Genomic DNA, 18,435 nt, shown 5'->3' with positions numbered 1-18,435 from the left:
CTCTTCAGCAGAGCCTATTCCTGACCCACACCAAGCCAGCCCTCGTTACCTGGGTGACTGTAACAAATCCAGGAGTTTCATGAGACAATCATGCACTTATTTGCACAACCGACTCCCTGCTGGAGCATCTTCAGCCCCCATGGAGATGCGAGAATCTGGACTGGTGGGACCTCTTTCAGGGCAATTGGGCCCTCCGGATCCGCTCCCAACTTTGCACTGACTCCGGTACCAAACTCGTTTCTGGGGCCACGTCCTATGCTGGAGCGTGACCAATGATGTCTATGTCAAATTCCGTGGCATCAGACAATAGAGGTCAACTCATAGTGCTGTTTAGCTCTGAGACTACACTGCGCCAACCTATTACGAGCCCGGGCTCGACACTGTTCATTCCTCTCAAGCCAGTCAATCAACCTGTCAAAGACACTGTTTCCTTACCCCCAGGCAGCTAGAGGATTATTCATTACATCTTCAGTACTTACTCTGATAATGGCACCTATGATGTGGGGGATTCATTTCACAGCCTTACCAGGAGGACAACTGGTATGATGAACTCCAAGAGGACAGTGGCCTTGATACTTCTTTGGACTCTGTCTTGTTCTGCCCTGCAGGACTAGCTACAGAAAAAAACGCATTACTTGTAATGGTGGTCCACAGAGTTGCGGAAATCCCTGACCTCCAGCTTCCAGCACACGAAGTTAAGACTGATGTGCTGGTTGAGGCACTACAGCCTGGCCAAACCTCTTTGGAACCTCTTCTCCCTTTTAGTGAGTCTTTGACAGATATTCTTTTGGGGCCCCCGGCCAAGCCCTGCTCAAGGGCCCTGGTCAACCACCAAATTGCCCAGTGTTACCATCCTGCTCCTGGGAATCAGGACATCCTCACACCCCTACCCTGAGAGTCTGGGGGTGCAGGTTCGGCCAGAAAGGTCATAACAATGCATTCTCTTTTTCCTCTCTGGATAGGGAATTCAAAAGGTTTGACAATAAGGGTCATAGAGTTTTGTCATCCACCAGTTTTACTCTACGTTCAATGAATGCCACCTGTTTTCTGGGCTTTTAATCCCATGCTCTATGGGACTAGGTGGCCTAGGTTTTACCACTTGTACCCAAAGAAGCGTTGGCTATCCTCCCTCTAGCCATGCAGGATGGGCCTTGACTTGTCTAAATTTACAATTCATTGCAGCCTTAGCACTACTGACTGTTGGAAATTGGGTTGCTGGTTGAGGGGGTGAAACTCTATTCAAGAAGCCACCACATTCTCTAAAACCTAAGTAAACCCCATAATTAACCTTCTGGTAGTTTGGCACTAAAGAAGTCAGGCTTAACTTAGAGGCAATGTATAAAACATTTATTCAGCACTTCAAACAGTGATAAAGTGAACACAACAAAAATCCCGCACCAATTTAGAAAAATGAAGTAAAATGTTATACATTATTTGAGACAAAACAAACAAAAACCCAATCAGTAGAACCGGATAGGTGCAATTTGAAAGACTTAAGAAAAATAGTGCCTAGAAGCGCAGAGCACCAACTGGGCTTTTCTGGTCACGCTGGACCGGGACAGTGTAACTAGTTCAGGCCAACCACAATGGAGGTCAGGCGGGATGCAAAGACCCAGTTAAGCCAACTGAACAAGTGTATCTTGGTTGCGGAGTATTCTGTGGTCCTGCGTCAAGGATGCATTGAGCAGCAGAGGTTCTGAGGTGCTGTGATGCGAAATCCTGCGTCGTTGTCATGGATGCCATAGGAGAGAGGCTTGCAATACGGAGTGCTTCATCTAAGATGCATTGCGCATCAGCTGGGTAAGGAGGAGGGAGTGGGGCTTGTGATTCGATGTCCTGTGTCAGAGATGAATTACACAGCAGTTCTGATGCTGAGTTTTGCGAGTCATGCAGTGGTTGCAATGCAGATGCTTTGCAGGGCGATGCTTTGCAGTGTGTTGTTTCTGCTGGGACGATGGGCTGGCAGAACACTATCTATCCTAAGGTTGTAATCACTGGGGGGGGTGGCCAGGGGATCAAGACTCACAGCTGACAGTCTCAGTGCTGGGTACAAGGTTGTTGGAGCAAGTTCTATCCCTGAGGGTGTGATCAGGCGGCCCTACTGGGCCTTGGGGCACTCTGATGTTCCTGGATTCAAGATACAGGTCTAGTCCTTCACTCAGGCAGTCCTAAGGCAGAGTTGCAGTCTTTCTGGCAGAGCAGCACACCAGTCCTTCTGAGTCATCCACAGGTCCAGAGATGTACTGAAGAGTTGGGTAAGAGGATCCAATATTTATACCTGGTGCCCACTTTGAAGTCGGAGAAACTTCTGGTGGTTTCAACCCCCAGAGTTGCTTGGGATGTCTTGCCTCATTTCTTTTTACACAAGGACATATTCGTTTTTGGGTAGGTATGGGGAGGTTAAGTGATATGCCCAGAATCACAGGAAGCTGAGCCGACGCGGAGGCTCGAACCTGGTTTCCCAGCTCCAAAGTCGCCAGCTCTAGACGTAAGGCCACAACCTCTCCTCATTTCCCTGGCTCCAGATTGTCTGGGGTCACACAGACTAGTGCCCAACCCATTGTGCTCATACAGGGCCTTTGTGATGTGCAAGTGTGGTAGGTGACAGCTCTTCCCCCTCTTCAAGTAAGAGACGGCCCGTCCTGCTACAACAATACACAACTGTAAGCTACATCTAGTTATTGTGACCCAGTATACAGGCTGCTGGCTCCAAATGGTTGGGACAAGAAAATAGCAATTTTCTAAAAGTGGCATTTTCAGATTTGTGAATTAACATCTGACATTTTTAGACAAAAATATGTATCCCTGTTTTTGTGAAGAGCGAGTTTTATTCGCTAAGTTTGTTGATAAATGGGAATAGTCTAGCTTCAGTAAGGTACTAACTATCTGTACCCATTTAAATTAGAGACACAAAAGGCAAAGTGGACACCTACACCAATGAGTAAATTTGAGTAAATATCACAAGTAAACTGTAATTATAAAAAGGATCCAAAAATTTATTTATACCTCCCAACTGGGTTACAATCTAAAACATAAAAAAAATGGCAACAAAATTAAAAGTTTAAAACAACCACTGATAGTGGCAATACTAAGATTTTTTCAAGCAGTCAAAGTTAAAACAGTCGACGCGGCATTTCGGTGCTTTTTGGTTCTTGGCACCTTCTTCAGGACATTAAAAACATTTGACTCCGTATCTACAAGTTAAAGAAATATATTCAGTATTTTGAACAATATTTTCTCAGTCATACCCACTTGCCTTTGTTTATGTTTTAGATTGTAACCCAGTTGGGAGGTATAAATACATTTTTGGATCCTTTTTATAATTACAGTTTACTTGTGATATTTACTCAAATTTACTCATTGGTGTAGGTGTCCACTTTGCCTTTTGTGTCTCTAATTTAAATGGGTACAGATAGTTAGTACTGAAGCTAGACTATTCCCATTTATCAACAAACTTTGCGAATAAAACTCGCTCTTAACAAAAACAGGGATACATATTTTTGTCTAAATATGATTACCCCCTCCCTGTAATACATTTCAGGGGTACCTCCTTGTGTTAATATTTTAACATCTGACATTGCCATCAGGGCCGGATTGGGAACACAAACCAGCTCTGGCACATTTTGTCAGACCAGCTTCTCTATCGTGCATACCATACAAACGAGCACAGCAAGCAAGCCTGACCTCTACAAAGGGGACTTGAAGAGGGGGAGTTCTATCCCCAATAAATGTTTGGAAACAAATGATAAAAATGGTGCATTCTATAACACATTATCATTATATGTTCAATTGTATTAGCTTTTAGAGCACAGTAAATGATGAACTTACAGTGCACTAGGATACAAAAATCTTGTTGGGGACTTTCGGTGATTTCCGTACTATCACCCTCCAACAGTGCCCTCATCCCTCCATAGCCCCTCTCACATGTATTTCATTTGTTTTATAGTGCTTCTCATACCAGTATAAGGAATTGGAGCATTTTACATCATGCCCACATACAGAGACAATAAATCATACATATGTAAATCAGTGTTTAGAAAATGTTACATAAGACAAAAGAGAATACAAGGTGTAGGATTTACATGTCATCCATGGTGGTTGGCATTTTTTAAGAGTTCTTGGTCTGGAGAAGCACATACTTAAGATTCAACATACCACATTGGTTGGATTTACTAATATGAAAATATTTCTACCCAAACAAACCAATTTTGGCAACAGTAGAAAAAGGAAAGAGTGTGGAAAAAACATAACTTTCAAATCTGTACCACACAGTTTGCATGCCTTTCTTTGATGCCAGTTCATTGTTCACTGTGCTAGATTTATTACGATTGTAAATTTTGAATTGCTAGTAACTAAAGGATCTCTGTGACAAAAGCAGTAACCCACTGAGCCATGCACATTGAATACAATTTTGGAATCTGTATGGTACACGTTCTTTGCAGCAGGCATATTAACCCTCCGCACTACATTAAATAAGTCAAAACTACCTTTAAACAAATTAATTCCAATATCTCTTCAGCAGGAAGATAAACCACCAGAGATCTCAATCTTGACACAATTATTGTTCCCTGAAAACTGATGGGTGTAGAAGGAACTCTGCAGTGAGAGTGAGAAGCGAATCATTATGCTGGACAGTCCTGCTGATTTTGTTACTGGGTGCCGATACAACACTCTTTTAAAATCAGCCCCCAGTAGCAAAACCAGCCTCCCACCCCTCCAGCCTTCCGGGAAAACACCCAATACCTGGTCCTGCCAGTCCAGTTTTGTTTGCCAATAAAGAGAACTTTAAATTACAATTCTTTAGACACCAAACTTGACATTACTACTTGCTCCCAATTGAAAGGTTTGAGAAAGTCATTGATTTTGCTTGTTCGCCCCCATTTTTTAACGGATACTGGTGGTAACTGACTGACTGTGCCCTGGGCTCTGCTAACGATGCCCAGGGCCAGTGCTCTGAGGAAAAAGGTATATGGTAATCAGGTATAAATATAATTGGAAATGACAGACCCTGTAAGTCCCTAGTATATAATAGGGCATGGGGGTTTAAAGGTCCACTAGATTTCCTGCACTGGAGTATACACTAATGTGTTGCCTGCGGTCACTTTGCTTTGCAGACTGTCTTTAAAAGTAAATTGTATGCAAATTTCACTTTGAGATACAGGTACTTCCAAGGTCGTAATCTACCTTATGTTTACATATTAGTCACCTGCAAGGTCTGCCCTAGGTGCACCAGGGATGGGGTGCCTTGTAACTATAAACAGGGACATTCTAAAAGATGATTTATAAGCCCTGGTGAGAGAGCAATTACCTAGAGTGTTTTACTCATTGTAGAGTATTAGCTCCTTAGGCTAACATTGGAATATGCTATTTAATTATAACTATTGCTAGGAAGGAGTTTGAAGACTTAAAAGATAAACAATAAGTTATTTATGCCCTTTCATTCCTGTATACCCCATAACCCTTGCCACCACCCCAATAATAGCTTACAGTTCTTTTTGAGACACGAAGTACAAGTTTTTTTGGCCAAATAAGTCATCGAGAGGGTGCTGGCATCAGAAGTAGGATGTGGTAGTTATTTTAGTTTCTCATGCCAAAAAAGGACGGAGGCCTATGTCCCGTATTGGAGCTTCACCCTCTAAGTGCCTTCTTGAGGATTGACACGTTCAAGATGCTCACCTTGACGCAGGTTCTATCTGCCCTCAACCCCAGATACTGGATGGTAATGTTGGACCTGCAGGACACTTACTTTCACATTTTCATCCTGCAGGCCCATGGACACTATCTGCAGTTCATGGTAGGCTAGGAGCATTTCCAGTGTGCTGTCCTCCCTTTACGAAAGTGATAGCAGTGGTCGCAACTCACCTTTTTGAGGTCCTTCCTTGAAGACTGGCTGCTGAAGGCGGACTCGCCTCGGGCAGCTATCAGCCACCTCCAGACAACAGCATTTCACAGATGCTCTCCTTCATTGAAGCCATTCTAGAACCTGCAATTTCGTGCATGTTTCCTAGGATAAAGAGCCCAGGACATTCAGGCAATGAGCCAGATGTTTAGGCCTCGGCAAGCCAGGTGGCACATGCGGACTCTGCAGTGGAATCTTAGGCCTCAGTGGGCACAGCAACATGGGGGTCTCTCAGAGCCAGTCCAGGATTCAGAGGAGAATGCAAAAGATCTGCAGTTGTGGCTACTGAACTGCGATAGGGCCATCAGCAGACCCCTCTCCCTTCCCTACCCAGAGTTGACAGTAGAAACTGATGGATCACTTCTGGGATTGGGGCGGTCAATTGAGAGAGATGAAGGTGAAAGGGTACTGGTCTCAGGTGGAGGCCTGGCTCCCCCTCAACCTGTGGGAACTACATGCCATTCATTTGACATTGAAAGTCTTCCTGACAATCCTTCAAAGTTCATGTGTTCCTAGACAAAACCAACACCATTTGGAACTGGAACAAGTGGGATGGGGTCGTGAACCCTGTGCCAGTAGGTCCTGCACCTTTGGTCGGGGATGGAATGTCAGGGCATTTACCTTAAAGTACAGCACCTGGCAGAATGTTTGAACACCATGGAAACCAAACTCAGCTGGCAATGCCTTGCATATTGCGAATTGCAGTTACATCCGGAAGTTGCAGACGGTCTCTTCCGCGAATGGAGTGAACCTTTGCTTGATCTATTCTCCACCACAGAGAACACTATCACTTCTGCATACTGGAGTTTCCAGAAATGGCTCCCGCTCTGAGACACATTCTGCCTAAAGTGGAACCTTCTGGCCGATACCTCCCCTGCATCACGAGATCTGAGGAAGCTCTGGGGTCAACGGAGCCCAAGTCATCCTAGTGGCGTGATTCGGCATGAAGAGTATGATATCCAGATATCCTAGGTGTGAGAAAAGGCCCTTTTTCCAGGATCCCCGCCACTTTTTGCCACTCATTTTTTTGCTAGATTTAGTGCTAGCTTGCTGAATCTGAATATCGAGGTGCTGATGTCCAGGACCCAGTGTATTTGCTCTGACCCCTAAGGCATAGTGCAATTGACTAAAATATTCTGGTCTTTGTTCTTTGGAGCAGATGTCCAGATCTTTCCCCCGTGAGTAATAGTGTGTGCTGTTCCTAAGGGAAAAGTAGGAAAGGGGTGGAATAGCTCCTATAATGAGCAAAGGCCCTCACACACCCGGAAGAGTGTCATTCTTCATCATAGGGCAGCTTCTGATTGGGCTGGTGCTGCAATACCCAATGGGCCCTGCAGGGGAGCTCTTTGCTGGAGTGCTTTTATCCTAAAAGTCTGCCCTTCGATGAAGCGGGTGCATGTGGGGAGTATGGTGATTGTACAAATGAGAGTAGTATGTGAGAAGAGGGCAAGTTAAAAATAACTATGGGAAACCAGCTGAACTAACTTTAATTGGCAGGTTCCATGTCATGATTGTAAACTTTGGCGGCTTGTATATGGGGATTCTAATAATCTCATTAAACATTTAAGTGAGAATAGTGGTCGACATGTTTCAAGCCTATATTGTCTTGAAGATCATGACATTTCATCTGGACCTTGAGCGACTGTTAACTACTCGCACGTTACGGACTGTGTGACACATTGGTATGTAACCGCTGCTGAGCACATCTGGAGGATTTCTATCAGTTCGCCTGGAGTTGTCCTGGAGTTGCTAACTGTGGGAGCTGGTGTTTAAAAAGTTGAGCGAAATCATTGAAACTTACTCACCTCTGACCCCCTACTGGCCCTCTTGGGATACTCTAGGCAGCTGCCAAAGGCAGTTCATAGATTAGTAGGTATGGGGATGCTGATTTCTAGGCGTAGAGTGGCGATGTGCTGGATGAGAGGCCCGACCCCTACCATTATGGAGGGGTCCAGGGACATGATCTACTGCAGCACGTAGACTGAGAACTATAGCAAACTGCTCCCACCACGCAGCCGTCCTAAAAACTTTTGGGCATTATATAAGACATGCAAAATGGCTAAAGGAAGTCCGACCCCAGGAGCTAACGCCACTACAAGTGATGAAGTTGAGGGGTGAGGGGAAGATACCCACACTTAGTAACTGGAAGTATAGAGGGGGGCCGAATTGGCTACTGGAGGCACAGGGGGGTGTTGGGTGTCAGATTGCTGATTTGAGGGCAGGACAGGCACTGTAGTGACTCTGTATTGAGAAAACAACAGAAGAGGTTGAGAACTTGCCACCATAAAAAAACGCTACTGTAACAGGAGGTGTTTGTCGTTGCTATGCATAGTTAAGAGATAACTGATGAGGTGGAACCTGAAGTATACTTCTGAGAATGATATTGCCTGTATCCTTTTTATTTGATTACTTTGTATTACCTGTCACAACACTTTCAGATGTTGTGTCTCATTCTTTTCAATAAAGTTGAAAAAAAACAAAAAACTATTCACTCTAGGGTGGTTCACATCCAAGTGTAGAAATAGGAAACCATGCCCTCACCAAATACACCAACAGCTTCAGGGGTCCTGCCAGTTCGGGAACCAGGCGGGAGCTGTTAGGTAAGCCAAAGGCTCTGGAGTTACAGGACGTGTAGTTGGGTCGAGACTGACAAGGTTGTCTCGTTCCGCTTATCACTGGTAACCTACCCTCCAATAATTCCGGAGTCACATCTTTCCCCCAACAGGTCCTCAGATAGTGTGAGGGGGGCAGCCTCCCTGCTACTTGGAGTAACCCACTGTTCCTAGGGTCAACTGGGGCAGTGTCCCTGATCCTTTGAGGCATCAGGGGGTTTCTCCTTCCAATTGTCCATGACTGCTGCCACTGTCACAGTCCCAGTGTCCAGGGTTCAACAGCAAAAAAGCACTTTCTCTTCCTTGTGCAAGAGTTTTTATCTGGGGGTGGAAGGTTTTTGAAACAAGCCACCCTTGGACAATAATATGGTGCCAGATCACCTCTCCACCCTGTCTTAACCCTCCTGCCCAGCATGCTGAGATAGTCCTAAGATTGTGCCGCTCAGGAGTCACTGGTCATATCACCTCACCTCTGTTATCCTTAGCTCTGCCCTTCACTGCCAGGACTCTTCCCATCAAAATTTCAAAGAAGAGCCCCCTCCTAATTTGGCTCCAATTGTCTAGGCTTCCTTCTTTGTTCAGTGGGCCTGGGCTGTCCCCAGCCCTGGTAAAGCGTGGCAGCTAATTAGCATGCAGATTTTCTTTCCCATCCCTTACGCCTCAGGAGCCACTGTTAATTACTCCTTTTGTGTGGGGAGGACTTTGTTCCCTCTGCTGGGGAGCAGAGTAGGTACCTTGTCCCAGCAGGGTGACAAAAGGCATGGACTCCGATCCTGACCTGAGCCAGGGAAATATGAAGATTTTGGATGAAAGTGTGCATGTATGATCTTGGTACCTGCGTATAAGAACTGGGTCCCCTGTGTAATACTTCATGGGAATTTGTAGGCCTATGGGAAGCAAAACTGCCCTATAAGGCAGAAGTGCCCCTCTTTAACAATACAGTGTCACAACAGACAAATCAATAAGACGCTGAGTTTACCAATGAGTGGCCACAAATATTATAACACCTACCCCAGGTACATATCTTACCCTGTAGAGTCCCCACTGCACTAGGCTACATGTGTGCCGTTACTCGGCTGTGCACAACAGTACTCTTACACATGCAGCACACATACATGTGCACACTAGCACGCAACCAGCCAAGTGCCTCTTACCTTACCTGTGTCGCAGTGGCGGACACCAGCCGTAAACATGCGCAGTCCAGTTGCCATATGAATACCTTGGGTGGAACACATGTCGTGAGACTCCCCCACAGTAAAAAGTTCAAAACCGGATGATCAAAATAAGCAAATAATCCAAGGCTACAAACTGGAAAGAACCCATTTTGCAAACAAAAATAAATCATGCGTACACCATTGCAGCATGGTGCAAAGGTTGTGCGTGGTGGTAGGCAGAGAGCCTATTTGTATGCCAGTGCAGATGACGAGAGCAGCAGGCCATGTTTAAAAACATTCTCTGTACTGGTGTCTTTCCCTAGCACAGGGCCACCCAGAAAATTTGGTTGCTGCGCTGAGATGCAGTAAAAAAATAGTAACTCCTTCCCAATGTTGTTTACGGCCAGACAACATTCTGCCAATCCGAGGACCTCAGTTTGCTGTCTGGGGAAGATTGTAAGAAATAATGAGTGAATGTATGTCAGGGCCTAGCCATAAACACATTTCTGTATAAAATAGCATGACTGAGAGGCCACTCATTCTGCTCCCAAGCCACTGAAACTTATGCCTACTGTGTGAGGTGTTCTCTAATTGTGAAGACTACAGGTCATATATACTCCTGTATTACTTTGCCAAATGTAACAAGACCACTAAGGTATTAGGTAATTTAGTGTGAAACGTGTAGGCAGAGTCAGTTTAAATCATAAACCTTATTGTAGTTCCTTATTGTAATTGTCTTGCTGAAAAGTCGGTATCCTGCTCTCTTTCTCTTCATGTAGTCATGTATAAATAGTTTGCCTAAAATCAAGAGTTCTAAACAGCAGAATATTAGTAAAGAGTAATCATGCACACAGCGAGGAATATGGCAGACTCTTGGTGGCAAATAGCTAGAAGTACAGAATATGATGATTTTTTTCTCCCTTTTTTTAGTAACTTTATTTTAAGGTTTGTTCAGGGTCAGAGGGTACGATATATACAATATTAGAACATGGTTTCTATATCCAGATTTTTGAGTGCCACACACTAATAATATATTTTATAAGTGACTGACCATTTTATAGTAGGGTCCTTTTAAAGGCTCACCGAGCATCAAGGTAGGATTTTGCGAGTCCTTAATTGCGATAATTAAGGAATCGCAATTAAAGACTCTCAAAAGCCTATGCATGTAAAAATAGCAATTCCCACACATTCCTTATTTGCGACTCGCAAAATGCGTGTCGCAAATAAGGCCCATAGGAATGAATGGGAAATTGCATGTGCAATTTGTTAGTACCAATAGGTCCTTGCAAATTGCGCAAGCAATTTCAGGGTGCAAGGGTGTCAAAAGGACACCCTGTTGAACCCATGAAATTGATTTGTGCACATATGTTGCACACAACATGAAACTTTGAAAAATGCACAACAGTGCATTTTTCAAAGTTTTTGCAAATTACCATGAAGTTCTACTTCATGCAAATGCAAAAATGCAAAAATACCGGTCGCAAAGGGGCAGAAAAACCGTTTGCGACCGTTTTTTCTGTTGATGCATGTGCCTGTAAGTCCTGTCTTCTTGGTTCTCTTCGTTGTCTTGTTTCTCCTGTACTGTCTGAGGGGCGTACTTTTCACACACTGGGGAACGGCAGGCAGGATCTGACATAGAGGCTACGATCTTTTCACATCTGTTATACACAGAAGTCAAAACCTTTCAAATGTATGCATTCATTCATGTATCATGGATGATAGCCTTTTCTTTGAGTAAATATTCCACACTTCCCCCTACCACATGCTGATTAGAGTGATATCCTGGAGTTTCTAGTATTGAGCAAATTTAGTTTTTTCAAGAATGTAATTAGTGTTTCAGCATTATATGAATATATATGTATATTTCCTAATACAGAACAAGTTTGCAGTACGGAATCATGTGCCTGAAGCGGTTGAATTATGACAGAAAAGAGCTGGAGAGGAGAAGAGAAACAAGTCAGCATGAAATAAAAGGTAAGCATTTAGTCGTACAGTCACTCATACAAACTGGTTTGCTGCATACCTCTGTGTGTTTCCATCTTAGGTCCTTGTTGGCAGTACCTCGGTAACCTCAATTTAGGCACAGACCTCAATAGGCATAAGAAAAGAGGTAATACTGCAGCATCTTGATCATATGCAGACCATTTTCGCCAGTAAAAACCTGGCAGAACATTTCCACGAAAAAGTGCCAAGAATGTGTGAAACACAAGCAGAATCTGATGCAGAAATACTGTTTTACCTTGTAATTCCCTAAAACTCCTGGTGAAAGTGTTAATGATGCAGCACTCGACTACTGAAAAATGACAGCTCCCACGATATTATAAATTCCTGGGGACGTACGTCTGCATCACCGAAGTCTGATAATACAGTGTCAAAAGATAATGCAAAGGATTTAATGAGGAATCAAAGTCATCGTTATTCGAACTTCACTGTATCTATTTAGAGAAACGTAATAGGTTTTCTGTCCAGCGAACTATGCAGCATTTGATTGTATCTGACATGTTTCTACCTACAAGGATTTACGAGCCATAATAATGAAATCTTCACTTGACATTAGTTTAATCTTAAGGGAGAAATGTCCATGTAAGTAAAGCATGAAGAATATTTACATATTATCTAAAGCAAATTGGATCCTTGACTTACTAAAACAATAAACTACTGAGAAACTTTTTTTTCTTGGAAGAGTGAAATTCTACTGCGGTTTTGTTTGACCAAATTGAATTGTTGTGTTACAACTATTGTCATTGTATTCATAAAGCGCTTACTACCCTTGATGAGGCGTTGAAGTGCTTTTTCAGCAAGTAGCACGCTACTCCATAACCCAACTGTGGATTAGTGGTGGATTAGTAGGGGGAAATATAAATTGTTATAGGAAGTGTTGGGAGTGGTAGAGATGTGAGTCTCTGAGTTGGATGAATAGGATAGCGGATGGATAGATGAAGGAGGAGTATAGAAATAATTATTTGGGAGTTTATAGTAGTAAAAGAGGTTTCGGATGAGTCAGAGAGCCTGTTAGTTTGATGAACAGGACAAAGGGTGAATAGAGAGGTAAGAGTTTGAAAACAGTTGTTTTGGAATTCATAGCAGTAAAAGAGATTTGGCACCAAGAGTGGAGGTGGTGGATATCTTGGAAGCGAAATAGGATGAATCATACTTTTGATGAGGTTTGGGGAGATTATAGTTTTTATTCTTCTCAGATTATAGTTTTTATTCTTCTCAGTTACAGGAAAATATATAGATATCTAGGTCCATGACCACACAAAAGAGGTATTCAAACATAGAGACTTTAACATGATACACATATGGCAAACAATCACGAGATATAAAACTGTACTGGATAAAGTCCCATATGTACATGCATGGATAACTATTTACAAACTCAAGCTTGCGTTTTTTGCTGTAAAGATTTTTTTTATAATTTTTTTTCTTCTTGTTTTCTGTTTCTCCAGCAGTATTTCAATAGTGAATCACTTATAGATACAATTACTATAATCATATTTATACATTGTGACAGATATGAGTATAATGATAAAATTATACATATATGTATATAACATTTTTATTAATGTTTTTTGAAAAATATATGTATATATTTTAATTCCTCCAATAAGTGTGGGTGGTGCGTGTGTGTGTATATACACAGAAAAGTAAAGTGCTTTTCCTACGGAAACTAGGTACTAACTATAACTACCTACTGGTGACTGCCAGGGTAGGTAATATATATATATATTCACTGAAAAAACCATTGGTTATAGACCATATATAGTTAGGGATTAGCCTTTTCAAAACCTTATTTTACTCGCATAAAACCATTTAAATTCCATATATAGTTAGTTGCACTAACTATATATCGCGGACCCGCAATCCACTGCTAATGATGTCACATATTACATCATTCATGACATGGTCAGTGACATCACTGATCACATCACTGATGACATCTCAAATGACATCACTGATGACAACACCCAGTGACTGTATGTTTCTGTAAAGTTAAAATATGTCTTACATATTGAAGAATGAGTGGATGTATAAGTGTCTGGATGAAGGATTTAGTAGGTGCATGACTGACTGTATGAGAGAATGATTAAATGTGTCTCACTGAGTGTATGGGTTAGTGATTAAAGTGTCTTAATTTGGCAATCATTATATATGTTGTTCTGTAAACTGCTGCATGTTTAAATCAGTAGCTATATGAGTAACTATATGGGTTATTGAATGGTTGCCCAAGTATTTGTATGGGAGACTGAGTATGTGTGTGGGTGGCTGGGAGCTGTATGCCTCTGTGCATAGATGTGTGAACAGTTAATTCCCTAGGTGTATGGGTTCAAAAGTGCATGTAGAAACAGCTGTATGGGCGGTTGACTGTGTGCATGAGTGTATTGGTTAGTGAATGGATATCTCAGTGCTACATGTCAAAGTAAGTACATATGTAAAACACAGTCCATGTGAGAATTGACATATATAAATAACTGAACATAAGAGACACTTAATGTGAGAGTGGCTGTATGGATCATTGTGATCTTGTATCAGGGATTGTATAAGAGAGTTAATATGTGTTAGTATATGTTTGAATAAGTAAGGTGTGTATAACTGTATAGTTGAGGAAATGGAGGTGTGATTGATTCTTTGCATGACTGACTAGGTGTGTGAGTAACTCCATGGATGTGTGACAGTCTGTGAGTGTCTGTTTACACTGAGTGTATCTAAGGTTATATTACAGTTTGAAGATGTTCATTGTATTATCACATAAATGATATCATCAGTGATGTGATCAATAATGTCAAATGAGATGTCAGTGATGTCATCAGTGATGTCATTTGAGATGTCATCAGTGATGTCATCAGTGATGTCATTTGAGATGTCATCAGTGATGTCACTGACCATGTCATGAATGATGTAATATGTGACATCATTAGCCGTGGATTGCGGGTCCGCGATATATAGTTAGTGCAACTAACTATATATGGAATTTCAATGGTTTTATGCGAGTAAAATAAGGTTTTGAAAAGGCTAATCCCTAACTATATATGGTCTATAACCAATGGTTTTTTCAGTGAATTTTCAAGGTTTTGTAAATGCAAATTCCTAACTATATATGGACTATAACCTATGGTTTTTTCTGTGAATTTCAATGGTTTTTTAATAGCAAATATCAAAAGCTGTCAAATGTCAAGTACGTGATAGGTAAAAACGTTTTCGTGTTTATGCACGCTGGTGTGCTTTGAACGCTGCCCCCCCCCTCCCCTCTTTACTCTTAGTAGTACTCTCTTTTTGCAGATAGTGAAGGGTAGTTAACGCAGACCTTTAACCCCGTTGTAATCCGTCGTGCCTGCTTGTCCCTCCATTTGATTGATTGTTATCCAAGCATTTACTGTTTTAGAATTGGTTCTCTTTGGTTCATTCTCTATTTACAAACAAGCACAAAGTCGCAATACTCTGTTTAGTCTTTGCAGATACTGAAAAATCGTGTAAAAAAATAAAAGTAATCGAGCAAAATCAGTAGGCCACTAATTGGATCTCTTTTTGACGTCGCTAAAATAGAAACATTAGGAACAACCCTTCATGAGAAATACGAAAATAGTGAGATGAACTGAGCTCCACACCATGAGGGCTGCAAGACAGCTCGGCTCCGTCACCCACCCCGCCCAAAATAACAACAAACCCTATGCAAATATTAAAAATATAGACAACACACCAGCAAAGAAACAGGGTAAAACATTTTATTAAATAACTATTTACATAACTATTTTATACTTTTTATTGCCCGATCCGGCTAGCTCAATCGATCGAGCATGAAACTCATGCACTCTGATAGCAAGCGTTGCTACTGATGCTATGCAGACCAAAACTGGTTTTCAGTTTGTACATTTTCCTAGATTTTTCCATCCAAGGTTGGTTGAGTTTGTAGAACGATGGCTTCAGATTTTCAACATACGGTGTGGTGGCGCGGACTGGGAGGGGGCGCTTCGCTCCTGCCCCTTCCCCAAGTAAGATTTTCATACGTGAAAGTACGTTAATGGTTTTGGTCCCTGAGTTGCTTCAATGTCACTGCCATTCTCAAATGGCATAAGTTCTGGATGTTGGGTGCCATAGTTCAGAGTTCTGAGCAGCGCATGTAACACTGTCTGAAGCTTATTTCCACCTACTGCAGCTTCACTATTCTCAAAGTAAGTGAGTGTCGTTTGTGGACCTGACTGCATTTGAAAACAATGTGATATGGTACCTCCCTAAACCGCTTGACGGAGGCCCCCAAGGGGCGGTGTGATGGCACGGACTCGGAGAAGACGCTTGGCTCCGACCCCCTCCCCAAGTCTTATAGCACCGGTTTAGCCTGAGATCGCCCCCGACATAGGCGGTCGGCTCCCGGGGTCCGGCGGAACTTTTTGCCTTTTGATGACTCTTCTATTCTGGACCTTGTCCCACAATCCGTTTGACCTGAAGACACGCTGTAGTGGGGCGCCCCTTTACCGTTTTAGTTGCCATACCGCCCGCTTTTGCTACACTGTGCCTCTTCCGCCATTCAGCTGTTTACCGCCCGCTCTTGCGACTACAGCGTCTCGCTCACCATGTAGTTGAGTTGCTCCCGCTCTTGCGATGCAACGATAGCCGACTGCCACAGGACTCTCAAAATGGCGGCCGGCTCTTCAGATTTGGGCGTGGTCCACTAAAATGGCCCTGGGACACCTTGGAACTCGGACGCTTCCCTGATAGGGCTTGGGTCCCATTCTCGAAAGCGTCCCCTCAGCCGTGAAGATTCTACAAAAGTCTTGGGGGCCCCCGACTCCCGCAGGCTTCTGGTGGGGAGCGGCTGCCATGTCTGCTCGTGGAATGGCCACGACGGAGCTACGAGATGGTAGTGCTCTCATGCTGACGCCAGCTTTAGTCTGAAACATCCAGAAACACTGTAGACTACCAATTCGATCAGTTCCGGTAGCGCCCCAACATGACCCGGTAGAGAAGAACTTGCCCTCCCCTCTTTGACTGATGGTTCTTGTTGCCTGTCCCCTCTGTTGTCATTTTACAGAACTTTTTGGACTGCTGAAAGGGGTTGTGTTCCGAACGCTGGTTGGTGGAGACATTTTGACTATATTCTTGACCTACGTTGTCGCGTAATGCGTTATATGACACGCCGCGTTAGCGCACCCGGAAGTGATCCGGGGCGCGGCGCGCAGCGCGTAACGTAAGCATAACAGGTCATGTGACTTGTTAATAAAACTTTTCATTGGTTCATTTTACTTTTGTTATTTTAATGATGAAAAGCTTGGTCATATGACCTCAAAATTACGCTTTTTATTGGTTTCGAACATTATTTTTTTTTAAACATATATGTTATAATATTCCAGGCTGATGTACTTTCCCGGAAAATGTACAATTGTCCTGCAAGTAAAATATATTCCTTTTTCGAGAAAAAGGGCGTTTCTTCGTTCCATGACGGAGCCGTTGAGTAAAAGAGACTCGGCCTGCTGTCTTAGTCGCCGATACGCCTGATTATCAGATTCTTATCGATCACTTTATGTTGCAGGAGTGGAAAACACAACTGCCCTTGACCATTTATCTTTACTGCGTTCCTACATATTATACCTTTTATCCGTCATGTAATTGGACTGCTTTATTTCACTTGCCTTTTACTGATTCGAAAACAGTGACTAAAAGTAAAAACTTTACCAATGTAAATACTACTACCATGTTTTGTTTTAAAAACCTTTATTGTGAAAATGTCAGTATACAAATACGGGCTTATAACCACGTGGGCCGGCCACGGAGCAAACTGAAATCGTATATGATGAGGAGACATTTACATTATAGAGGAACGTAACGAGCGAGCCATTAGGTTGCAAGAACTAAGGTGTCTAACAGTTGCGGAATCGGTGGACGTACATTTTGTAATTAAAATACGACAGGGCCACTTACAAAAAAGTTATCTAGATATACATTTGCGTGCAAGTACCATGGGTGACGTTAATTCGAACTTTCAATAGTACAGTAATCAATAACACATCAGAACTTAATATCAATAGGGATGTCGAAATATTCAATCAATTCTCGTCCCCGCCCGCCATGAGCATCAAAACTGCATTCATATCTCGTGATATCAAGGTTGTTCAACCAGTACACAACAAGGAGTTACGAGTCCCATTTATACCGGCGCCATTTTGGGCGAGGCCGGGCAGGTCCAAGATATAGTCAAAATGTCTCCACCAACCATCGGCCAGACCAGAACCCCTTTCGGCCCTTTATGCTACAAGATGGTGTCTTCCATTCAGAAAATATTGTTGGCAGCATTTTGAAAGGAAAGATAAACAGCCGTTCTCCTAGTGAGTCTCACATTGTTACATTTAGGAAGAATGTTGAAGAGTAATATGTGGAAAATCTGAAGCCATTTTTCTACAAACTCTCAATCAGCCTTGGATGGAAAAAAAAATCCTGAAGAATGTACAAACTGAAAACCAATTTTTGTCTGTATAGCATCAACAGCAACGCTTGAGTCAGCTTTGTGTCAAGCCGCCATTTTCATTCAATCAATAGTGTCCCCCTGCACACATTCAGGGACCTGGTCGTGTCTTCAGGTGAAACGGATTGTGGGACAAGAAGCAGAAAGGAAAAGGAAAAAAGTTCCGCCGGACCTCGGGAGCCGGCCGCCTATGTCATGGGCGATCTTTGGCCACACCAGGGCAATAGTGAAGCTGCAGCAGGTGCAAATAAGCTTCAGACAGTCTTACAAGCACTGCTCAGAACTCTCAACGATGGCACTCAACATCCAGGACTT

General features: G+C 42.9%; 1 protein-coding gene across 1 annotated transcript in view; it reads left to right on the top strand.

The window, feature by feature from the left end:
• The window catches only part of PPFIA2 (PPFI scaffold protein A2), a 1,928,138-nt gene that overhangs the window by 1,825,716 nt on the left and 83,987 nt on the right, over nucleotides 1-18,435 (top strand). Inside the window, exon 27 of the mRNA XM_086919614.1 lies at nucleotides 11,542-11,639. Coding sequence (XP_086775740.1) covers nucleotides 11,542-11,639 — 98 coding nt within the window. The remainder of the gene's footprint in view (nucleotides 1-11,541; nucleotides 11,640-18,435) is intronic.

The sequence above is a fragment of the Lissotriton vulgaris genome, chromosome 1_1 (assembly GCF_964263255.1).
Source record: "Lissotriton vulgaris chromosome 1_1, aLisVul1.2, whole genome shotgun sequence".
In the NCBI taxonomy this organism is placed as follows: Eukaryota; Metazoa; Chordata; class Amphibia; order Caudata; family Salamandridae; genus Lissotriton; species Lissotriton vulgaris.
Note: the sequence above shows the minus strand (reverse complement) of the source record. Positions and strands in the feature narration are given on the sequence as shown.